This window comes from Centroberyx affinis, unplaced genomic scaffold (genome assembly GCF_046629955.1).
Source record: "Centroberyx affinis isolate AG114_WGS23_722 - 3 ecotype Tasmania unplaced genomic scaffold, CSIRO-AGI_Caff_v1 ptg003233l_1, whole genome shotgun sequence".
In the NCBI taxonomy this organism is placed as follows: domain Eukaryota; kingdom Metazoa; phylum Chordata; class Actinopteri; order Beryciformes; family Berycidae; genus Centroberyx; species Centroberyx affinis.
In genome coordinates this window covers 35,623-47,087 of record NW_027281266.1, presented here as the reverse complement: position 1 = coordinate 47,087, position 11,465 = coordinate 35,623, and the positions used below count along the sequence as shown (strand labels likewise).

The 11,465-nt window shown below is 42.8% G+C and overlaps 2 protein-coding genes across 2 annotated transcripts; one reads left to right on the top strand and one right to left on the bottom strand.

Moving 5' to 3' along the window:
* Window positions 1–960, top strand: LOC139660175 (olfactory receptor 52D1-like). The gene has a single exon (XM_071538248.1). It carries the CDS (start codon window positions 1–3, stop codon window positions 958–960), a length of 960 nt encoding a protein of 319 aa, XP_071394349.1.
* Window positions 961–6,573: 5,613 nt separating this feature from the next.
* Window positions 6,574–10,873, bottom strand: LOC139660174 (olfactory receptor 5J3-like). The gene is made up of 4 exons (XM_071538247.1): window positions 10,867–10,873; window positions 9,315–9,502; window positions 7,491–8,153; window positions 6,574–6,738 (listed from the first exon to the last, which is right to left on the bottom strand). The coding sequence occupies exons 1-4, from the start codon at window positions 10,871–10,873 to the stop codon at window positions 6,574–6,576; spliced, it is 1,023 nt and encodes a 340-aa protein (XP_071394348.1).
* Between the last annotated feature and the right edge of the window lie 592 nt (window positions 10,874–11,465).

Here is an 11,465-nt window from a genome sequence, read left to right as displayed (position 1 = left end):
ATGGAGAACCAGAGTTTCAATGCAGATCTGCTGCTGCTGGAGGGGTTAAAGGTCACGCCCCAGTCCTCCTTCCCTGCCTTCATCCTCCTCCTCCTCATCTACATCTTCATCATGGTGTCCAACATCGGCCTGGTGGTCCTGATCTCCATGGAGAGGAGCCTCCACCAGCCCATGTATCTGCTCTTCTGCAACATGAGTATTAATGATGTTTTTGGGGCCACAGCCATTATTCCTCGTTTGCTGAGTGACGTTTTCGTAGCGAGCGCAGACCGGTACATTCATTACATCGACTGTGTCATTCAGGCGTTCTGTTCTCATTTTCACGCAGGCACCTCTCACACAGTACTCATGATCATGGCCTTCGACCGGTATATGGCCATCTGCAACCCGCTGCAGTACGCCACCATCATGACCAACAGGATGGTGCTGAGGCTGACCGTGTCCGCCTGGGCCGTGGCCTTCGCCTCAGTAGCGATCCTCCTCGGCCTCACGATCCGCCTGTCGCGCTGCAGGAGGATTATACTCAACCCGTTCTGTGACAACGCCTCTTTGTTCAAGCTCTCGTGCCAGAACCTCCTGTGGAACCACATCTACGGCCTGGGCAGCGCCGTGGTCATCCTGGGCTCCTCCATCGGCAGCGTGGCGCTCACCTACCTGAGGATCGCCATGGTGTGCGTGAGCAGTAGGAGCAGGGTGCTGAACAGCCGGGCGCTGCAGACCTGCGCCACACACCTAGCCGTGTACATGATCATGTTGGTTTCGTGTTTCACCCCCCTGGTCCTGCATCGGTACCCTCAGTGGTCGGACCATGGGAAACTGGCGTCCATCATGTTCCATGTGGTGCCTCCGGCGCTGAACCCCGCTATCTACGGTCTGCAAATTAAAGAGGTCAGACAGAGGATTTTCAAGATGTTTTATAACAATAAAGTGGCTCTAATGGACGGGAAATTAAATATATGAAATATTTAAAGGAAATATTTCTTTAATATTACTTTGCTCCCTAAAATATTTGTGTGAAATGAATTGAGTTGAATTTAAGTTATTTAATGTATAAGTGGAAGATGTGCATAATAAATGCAGTTTGAAAGTTATAAGAATAATTGTTGCCCCTAGCATTGTTAGAACCTGCCTGTTGCTCAGATTCTGGTGAAACAACCTAGCTGCACTTTACAGAATAGCTGTATTTTTCTTTGGGAGTTTATAAGCTTAAAACTGCTCTCTTTTTCTGTCTGGTATTTCAGCATCTGCATATATTGACACCGTTCATGATAATACTTGAAAGATATTTCAGTTGCTTAAGCTGCAATGTTTCTTTGTGGGAAATCATAATTGATTTCATTGCAATTATCTCCTTTCCCAGAAGTATTAAATACCAAATGGATACTCTCATCAAGGTTCAATTTCACTTACATATCATTCAAAGTAAGGGATAGGAGTGATATATTTTATATCATAAATATTCATATATAATAGAAATGGTAATAGATTCATAAACATCATGCAAACTCAATAATCTAATTTACCCACTGTTATAGATCTCTGTATTAGCACCAGTGAAGAAGAATTTATTACAAGCTGAAGGATAATCAGATCTCAGCGCTCATTTTCCTCCTTCATTCATTCTTGTCCAGTAAAAAAAAAACAATTTCCACAGAGCGACAGAATCCATCAGAGGAAACATGAAGCCAGAATTCCTGTTTCTCCTCACTGAGCTGAGCTCTGCGTTACGCTCCGCTCTGCTGCCTGTCAGTCAGCTGATAGGAAATAATCCTCAGAAACACTTTACTGTCACATCCACAGCTTTTTATTTAGCTAGAACAGCAGTTCATTTCAAGCTCGGTTTGACACTGTAAAGTTTGGATTTTAAAAACAAGTAAATGTTAAAAAACTAACTACAGCCAGCATGCATTGCAAAATAATTGGGGGAAATGTAAATTAGATGTAGCGAGAAGTAAATGGGCTGTGACTTTAACTTACACTATTCGTGACCTTAGTATTACAAGGTTCTATCTGACCTTTTTGTCAAAACTGAGTCAGTCGCATGAAATGAAGCATTGCATTAGATCATGCAGGACATGAAAGTCATATGCCCCAGCTGTAATCAGCTGACAGCCCGCAGCGTTTCTAATCAGTCATACACCAATCACAGCCCATTCCCACATCAAGGCCGTCCATTTAAATATGACTCCCTTCTACACTGATCCTTGCTACACCAATGCTGCTTCACTCACCGCTGCTGCTGCTGGCAAAGCTTTGCCTCCACCACCCCAGCCTCCACCTTTCTAGTTCAGAGTCTTAACATGGCTCAAAGGTTAAAATTGTATTCAATGTCTTGCTTTGGGCCCACTCTTGTATACCCTGGGGGGGTTTTCTGCATTGCGCTCCTTGTTTTGGCTTAGCATGCTGCTTGGCTAATCCAGGGAGCATCTAAAGAGCGGAGCCCTCAGCGTCAAGCATAACTGTATTTCCATTTGTTGCAATAAATGGTTAAATCTATGACGAGAGTGTTCCTGACTGAAACTATTCTATGAGTGCCTGTTGACATATGTGTGGTGTTATTTTGTTATTAGTCAGTAATTTCTAAAACAAAAGGACCCATCTCCATTTAACTCAATGGATGCTGAAAACTTTGATGCTCAATATCTCAGAACTATCCTGAAGGCAGATAGAACCTTATAATTCTAAGCTCACGTATTCTTAAAACAAAAACATGAAAACTGAATAATATGGGACCTTTAACATCTAGAGAGTAATGACGTGTTTGACTTGTGGATTCCATCATCTATCAGACAGCTGAGTTTTAAATCCCTGCTCAAAACCTTCTTTTATAGAAAAGCCTTTTTATATTTTTTTTTCTCTCACCTGTTTTGATTTTATTGCTGTCATTTATTTTCTATCGTCTCTGCTTTATTCTGTTCTGTTTTCTTGTCTTTTTTTTTTTAGTTTCTGCCTGTTTGATTTTATTTTTTGTAACTTTGTTTTGAAAAGTACAGAAGCCGAGAACGGCCATGCTAGCAACAATTTTTTTTAATGCCGTTATCTCGAGATCACAATTTAATTATTTCGTTATCTCGAGATAACAAAGCTCGTTTTCTCGAGATAACAGGTTAATTTATCTCATTATCTCGAGAAAACAAGATACAATACAATTTCTGTCTGTGTTAGACCTTGATTGAAGTACAGTCTGACGTGTTGATCAATAATGGATACTCCTTGATCTGACATTTTCACCTTAAATCAGTTGCTACAGTTGTCAAGACGCCATCTATGCATGCTGGCATGGCACTCCTGATCTCTGATAAACATTATAAGTAATAAGAGGAAACAACACTTTGTTTTCTCATGATAACAGGTTGATTATCTCGTTATCTCAAGATAACAAAACTCCTTTTCTCGAGATAACGAAATAATTAACTTGTGATCTCGAGATAACGGCATTAGTGAGAGTTCACCACCTTGATGAAGACACTGAACTCACTGTGTGTCGCTCTGAAGAAGAGCATCAGCTGACTGCAAAATATGTAATGTAGCTGTGTTTTATGATTCAAAAAGTGAGACTGAAGTCGGCAGTGTGATTTCTGGTGTCATGGTGAATTAAAAAGGCCGGTCCCAAACAAACCGTGATGTTGTTTCATGCTGAGTTTATTGTGAGACTAATAATAACTCGCACATCATTATCATCAATCACATTTGGGACACAGTTAGGAGTGACAGTGAGTAGTGGAAGGTATTTCAAATGTCACAACAACCAGAGTTTGAGTTCAAACGTTCAATGCCAACAGTTTCAGACTCTCATCTCTAAATACTGAGTTCAGACTTCACTCCATCTGCTGACCGTCTCACCCTGTCCAGATGATTTGTGGTTTCTGGGTCAGATTCTGCTTTCAGATTCTTCTTCTCAGAGTTTGTGGTTTTGTCAGAGCTGAACTATCTACTGGCGGATATAAAAAAGGCAGGACCCCCTCAAAAAGGACAAGGGACCCCCATAAGAAAGATAAATCTAAACTTGGGGGTCCCATGTCACGTGTTGAATGTAGCATAGGCTACTGTATAAATCTCCATAAGTGCTCCAAATTTCCAAGTTTCCGTGAATGCAGCATAAATCTCCCGCACCGGTAACATGATGAACAGTCTGATATTCAGATGAAATTGCCTGTATTCTCCCCAAAACCAGTCAGTAGTGGCTGAGGTGTCCAGCCGCTCTGACGTTATTTTCACATTTCAAATTCAAGAAATCTATTCTGCTGAAACGCCAATGAAACAAGTAGGTCTATCTAATGAAAACCCGCTGCACAAACTGTTCAAACTTTGATTGGCTCGATTGTTTCTCCGAGCGAGAACAAGCTGTTGACGAGGGACACGCCAGACTCTCTGAATCGCATGAGAAAAGCTGATCAGTTGGCGGGATGCGATTCAGGAGTCTGGAACAAACTTATGTGGACAACAGGACGAGTGGAACTTTCTGTTTGGAGTGCGTGAATAATTTAGTAAAAATTCCACTTTGTGCTGGCATGATTAACAGTTTTTACTCCTAACAGCAGCTAGCTAGCTACCTAACCCAACTGTCATACAACAGCTTTACACTAGCCAAAGTTTGGGTCTAGCTATAGCTGAGCCCCGTTGGGACTGGCACTACACTGGCCTTTGAAAGGATTTGCAAATCCTTTCAAACAATACGTTTTACTCGTGTAACAGAAAAGCGTTGGCAAATTTTGGTCTGGGTACCTTGCCTAAATGAAGTCAAAGTGCCGCAAAGAATGTTTTCAGAGCGGTTTTTAATGGGAGGACTCTGTAATATCCGTGTGGTGCTAGTCCCAGTGGGGCTAGCTATAGCTAGACACATAACTGTTTAAAGAAATTGATGGAAAGAGAGGGGAAGAAGAGAACAAGAGGCTTCTCATGAGAGACTTTTTAATTGTATCCCCCCCCCAGCAGCAGCATTTTAGTTACATTTTATTAAAACTTTCCTCTGCACAACCGACAGGATAAACTGGTGAAAGAGAAAGACAGCAGCTGGAACAGGAGGACGAATGACTAGCAAGTACGTCAACTTGCCAAACTGCTTGACAACCCTGCTGAAAATGCTGGTGGCCTCATGCTGGGCGTGTTCTGACAATGAATGCTGGTTGCAGCGCATAATCAATAAATCATTCAAGATTATTGGCACCTCCCTCCCATCAGTTGAATCACTATATCACAAACGCACAATCAAAAGAGCAAAAAAAATAATCTCTGACCCCTCTCACCCTGCTCACCACCTTTTCCAACTGATGCCCTCTAGGAGGCGCTGTAGGTCCCTGCCCACCAAATCATCCTGTTTTAAAAACAGTTTTTTCCCCACTGCAATAAGGACTCTGAACACTTCTCACTAACCCTGACAGATGTACCTGCACTTTAAAACTCTTGGGTCAATCTTGTAAATATTGTCTGTGACTTCTGTCTTGTGGTGATCTGTGTATACTGTCTGTTGTGCCAGTCATGTGTCTAATGTGATGCTGATATCTGTCTATGTTTGATGTTACTGACACTGTTGAATTGAGTTTACCCACCATGCTGTACCGAAAGCAAATTCCACCGACCTCGGTCGTGTGGTCATTAATTATAAATGAAATGAAATGAATGAAATGGTTTAGCAGGTGAACAACTTAGCATATATTTTGGGAACTTTAATGCCGGTCGTAGCGGTTCTCTGCTCTTAACTAGCATCAAACCATCTCTGCCTAGCTGAGACCAGCAAAAAACAGCTTAGACTACCAATCAGCTTTTGCTCGTCTAGGCGTTTTTTTTTTTTTCCAACAGGGAAAATGACACAAAGCAAACACTGGCAATAATAAGCTGTTGTATTGCCTTATTTCTGGCTATATTTTGTGTAAGACAATAATTTTTTTGTTACAGTTGGTCACTGGGCAAGGGACATGCATGTTATGTTCTTTTTTCTCTTTTTATTTACTGTTTTTTGGTCTCCTTGCAAAGTATCGCTTGGCTAGTCCTGCTAAGTTAGCTAGCTGTGCTAAGTAGTTTTTCTTTCCTCTTCTCCTTCAGTTGGCCACGCCCCTTTTTAAAACTAGACATACCCTGACATAATTTCATTGGATTAGAGGTTGTCCAGTGCTCAGTGTAGCACAAGGCATGTTGGATTAGCTGGCTACTCTGTTTCTCCTGGTTTTTCCCCACACCAGTTATAGCAAAACTGGGGGGGGGGGGGTATTTTTTCAAAGCAGGATTAATCAAATTCTCCAGAAACAAATGTTATGAATTTCTGAAATTTGGTTATGAACTCCTCTGAAATTGATGCATGACAGAAACGTATTCCAAAACCTATTATTTATGGGGGTTTTTTACAGACTTCAATCATTATCACCAGGATATATCAGAATATTTTTCACAGTTCTCTGGCTAACTTTCTAATCCTGCTTTGTGAAATACCCTCTTCTTGTATAGTCCAGGCTGTTGTGGGCATGGTTAAGCGTGTTTATGTCTGTTAACCTTCCCTGTGTCCCTTTCCTTTAACAAAGAATCAGCTGTAATAAAGGGAAGCACAGATGAGCAGAGTGGCTGGTTATTTATTTGCAGTCAGGCCACTGCGTTGACTTGCTTCCTGGGTGATACAGCAGTGGGTCTGTACCTGCAGAAAGTCCCTTTGATGGACTGTCTCAGCGCCTTGTTCTTCAGACTGTAGATCATGGGGTTCAGGAAAGGAGTCAGGGCAGAGTACAGCACAGACACGATGATGCGCACCTACAGAAAAACAAGACTTTTGTTTTTAACAAACAAGGATTGACTGAGAACAGTTGTGTTTTTTGCCCCAGTTCCCTGCTTCACAATGGAGTTCCACAGAGTCACACCAGGGAACTTCCCCATTAGCTATAGGGTTAAATTGAAGTGTATGACAATACAAATTGAGACCTCTGCTTGCATTAGATGAGAGGTATTTAAAGCCTGTATGATATACATTGCACTATTGTTATAAAGGTATGTTAGTACTCATATGTACCAGGGAGAGATGGTCACACATGGGTACCAATGACCTGTAAATATAAAATTGCAAAAACTGTCTTACTTTCCAACTTGTTTTTTTTTTTTTTTTTTTTTTTATACTGAATTCTGAAAACTTTGAAGCCGAAATATTTGGGAAAAGTCATGTAAGAATGAGAGTAGCATTTCCAATGTTTGAGAAACTTACGTCCAGTCATATCAGCTCATGGCCTTTCTAGTGTAAGATGTGGTAGATAAGTGATGCCTCACATTTCGGCATGTGATACAGAATAAAATCTTATGGCCTGATCTACCTTTCCTCATTTCTAGATGTGCGAGAAGTAAGATTTTTTTTTAGAAATTTTACTATTTTTCAAAATGAAAGTGAAAGACTGATGCTGAATACAGGTCAGAGTGTCCAGTTTTAGTGGTTGACCATTAATGACAATCAAGAGAGGTACTGTAGGTGAAAGTGAAGTAACATTAAAGGAGGACCATGAGAGTCAGTCACATACCTCTGGACGAAAGTTGCCCACACGGTAGGAGATGTATACAAAGGAGGCAGAGCCGTAAGAGATTGACACCACAGTCAGGTGGGCAGCACACGTACCGAAGGCCTTAAGCCTCTGAGCTGCACCCATCCTCGATATCGAAACACCGATCAGAACGTAGGAGCTGAGGATGAGAACTCCCGTGGTCAGCAGCGCCACCAGGGCGAAGGACAGAGACACAATGCTGTCCACCCTGGTGTCGGCACACACCAGCCGCCTCACGGACGACGGGTCGCACCAGCCGTGGCGCACCGCATTAGGGCCGCAGTACGGCCGCTGCCACGCCATGGTGGCGACTGGGAGCGTGCAGAAACCGCCAAAGACCCAGGCTCCCGTGACGAGAAGCAGGCGGACAGGCCGGGTCATGATGGCGGTGTAGCGCAGCGGGTTGCAGATGGCCACGTAGCGGTCGTACGCCATGACGGTCAGGATGCCGCGGCCCGTAACAGCCAGCTGAATGAAGAAGTACATCTGGAGGAAGCATCCTGGTACGGAGATGGTCTTAGTGTCCGTCAGAAAGCCAGACAGCATGTTGGGGATGGTGACTGTGGTGTAGACCATGTCCACAAATGACAGGTTGTGGAGGAAGAAGTACATGGGAGAGCTGAGCTTCGGATCAGTCCACACCTGTATGTGGAAACACAACTCTTGAGAAAAAGGATGAGACGATGAGTACGTCTACGTCTATTTTGCTGAGTTTGCCCAGTAAGCCTGGCAGTATTGCCAATTTATAGAAAGACTGTCAAGTGGAATTGACAGTGTTAGAAAGAGAGATCACGGTTGATCAATGTCTAACACTGTAATCACTTTAATCAAGGTATGACACAGGCTGAATTGCAACCACAATCGATAACCTTACTTAAGTTGTGATCTGGAGAAAAACAGAAAAACAAAACAATAGACTGATTTTTTTTTCTAAATGTATGTGAACCGTGTAGAGAAATCGCCTTACTAAATGTTTACCATGTAGGCCTAAATATTGTAATGGAAATATTAAGCTGATTACTCCCAGTGTCACTATTAATTGGGGTAATTGGGGCACTCAATAATATCTAATCATCTGTGTGTTTGAAATGTTGAACTAAGCAGATTGAATGATTTGGTCATGCCATGGCATCCAGACTCACTGACACAGGTTCAGTTAAAGAAGTACCAATCTCGAAACCCATCATCTATCAGTCTAGTCTGACGATGATTAGACTCTGGGGGCGACGGCCAATATTTCGGGGTTTCCGGTGTAGCCAGCGGACATCCGGGCCAAGACTTCCTCTTCTGTGCGCCGGTCATTGTTTACAGTCCGATTAGCAACTTGAGACCCGAGAATGGAGCTGGAGTTGAGAGTCTCATATGCAGATATCTGTTTATAGAGATTAGCCGAAATGTCGTCCGGACCTAAAACACCTACAGAAAGTATCGATGTTTGTGTTTTGTGTGGAGAAACGTTCGACTCTCGCGTCTCAAGTTGCTAATCGGACTGTAAACAATGCGCACGGAAGAGGAAGTCTTGGCCCGGATGTCCGCTGGCTCCACTGGAAACCCCAAAATATTTGCCGTCGCCCCCAGAGTCTAATTGTCGTCAGACCGATAGACGATGGGTTCCGAGATTGAAGAAGTACTTCTCTACATTGACCTGCACTGCTCAACATTCAAACAGTGACATATAACATTTCCCCTTATTGTGATCTAGGCAGATAGAAATATAGGTACATTGGTGGAGAGACAGGTAGACAGGCAGAGTCAAACATATAGATCAATAGACAGATAGATTGATAGACAGATTGTATGTACCGTAAAGATGATCATGCTGTTTCCGCCTAGGATGACAACGTAAGCCAACAGGAGGATGACGAACAGAATCATCTTTTCCTCCCCCAGGTTGGCCAGGCCCTGAATGATGAAGAAAGTGACGCCATCGGGTCGCTGGGTGCCGTTAACGGCGCCGGCTCTGTGATTGGCCGACCAGGACAGGTGTGAATCTAGAGGTACAGGTAAAGTGAGAGAGGCAACAGTGGAAATTCATTATGTCATTATGAATTGTGTCTGTGTGTGCGTCTGATCTGTGTTTTTTGGTATCATTTGGTAAGCTATGGAGCAGGTTGTGTCTTGTAGAGTTCTCTCTCTTGACAATGACAAGATGAATCAGAAAGAAAACGCTCCAATCACAACACCTGCCTCCTCAATAGTGACGCTATTGCTGTTGGAAACATCAAAGGAAATCCCCAGACTCTTTCTACCTGCATTAACATGTGTCGTGTATCTGGACTTAGAGGTCTGCAACCCGACCCGAACCTGACGGGACTCAAGACTGTATGTCGGCTATTGGCCTGGTCGGGCTTGGTTTTTAAATAAATAATTCGGGCTCGGGTCGGATCGGGCTCAGTTGTTTTTTTTTTGTTCATGCGTGGAAAAAAGCACAATGTTTTATGCTCCTCGCTCTCTCCTGAAGCTCTGTGTCACACAGGCTGGGCGCACACAGCCCCCCTCTGCTGAGCGCTGCTCTCTCTCTCTCTCTCTCTCTCTCTCTCTCTCTCTGTCTCTCTTTCTCTCTCTCTCTCTCTCTCTCTCTCTCTCTCTCTCTCTCTCTCTCTCCCTCTCTCTCTCTCCCTCTCTCTCTCTCTCTCCTCTCTCTCTCTCTCTCTCTCTCTCTCTCTCCCTTCAATTCAATAGGCTTTATTGGCATGACATTTGACATGTGCTGCCAAAGCACAGTTACGATTATGAAAGACAATGTTAAGGAATGAAATTAACAAAAAATAATGTGAATAACAATATTAGTTAATAGAATAAATAGATAATGAAATAAATAAATGAAATAAAATTATATATATATATATATATTACATGGGCTTTTTTCATTTTTGTTTTACTACTTCATTTTCTGTTTTACAAATGATAAAGGGAAAATAAAGTCCTTTATAAATGTTGTAGTACCTGCCGTTTCTGACCAGCAAAACGAAAAATGCCTTCTATTTCCGTTTTTCATTTGTGGATTTTGATGTGTATTTTTAAATTTCTGTTTCCACGGACCACGAGGCTATGACTTTTAAATAGGAACGTTTTGATTTCGGGTTTCGGGTCGGGTTTGGGCTTCAAATGTTGCGTTACAGTCAGGCTTAGTTTCGGGTCGGGCCTGAACGTCGCGGGCTCGGCTCGGGCTTCATTTCCAGGCCCGTGCAGACCTCTATCTGGACTCTCTAGATCTGATGCAGCTGGATCATATTTATATACACATTCTCTTTCCCCGACCAGATTGTCACACTCGTCACTTCTTCTCGTAATATTCCCATCCTTTACAACGGACAGCTCATCTTTGTTGTTCCCTATCCACCAGTATCCTGACAGTCCATGTTTGGTTTTATGTTACTGTCTGAGCTTCCTGTCTCAGCGGCCACATGCTGGTTTGGACGATCGGATTACAATTCATACACCTGGACTTTTATGTGGTTAAGAGCTATCCAATTACAATCCAGTTGGCCAAGTCGCAGGCTAATGCAGGTGGAAAGTTGAGTCAAAGAGTCTGAGGTTCGGGTTAGGACCAGGCAATGGATATATGGCATTTTGGAATGAAATCTTTCAAATGTCCCCACTAGAGTAGAAAATCTGTCACTTGTGAGGGCCATTTCCTGAACCTCATTAGGTAATGGATATGTTTACAAGTTTACGGGTAGCATTACACTTAGCCTATAGTTTGATAAAGTTAGAGTTACCGTTCGACATAGCCAGAGTTAAAATTAGGGTTAAGGGTCACAAGGGAGACATAGCAATGACCTCACAAGTAAAACAACAGTATTTGTATATGTGTGTGTGTGTGTGTGTGTGTGTGTGTGTGTGCATGTGTGTACCATGGTACAAAGCCACAAAGCCACAGAAGGAACATTTAGTGTCACGGAGATTTCACAAAATCAAACAATATTGGTAACTTTGATTTCCCTCATTAGA

What these genes read in the sequence shown, in the direction of transcription:
- LOC139660175 (XM_071538248.1), top strand. Translation starts at nt 1, where the DNA reads ATGGAGAACCAGAGTTTCAATGCAGATCTGCTGCTGCTGGAGGGGTTA.
- LOC139660174 (XM_071538247.1), bottom strand. An exon ending in ACAGCATGATCATCTTTACG is followed by an intron (nt 8,154 to 9,314) that starts GTACATACAATC and finishes TTCCACATACAG; the next exon opens with GTGTGGACTGATCCGAAGCT. An exon ending in TGGGCAACTTTCGTCCAGAG is followed by an intron (nt 6,739 to 7,490) that starts GTATGTGACTGA and finishes GTTTTTCTGTAG; the next exon opens with GTGCGCATCATCGTGTCTGT.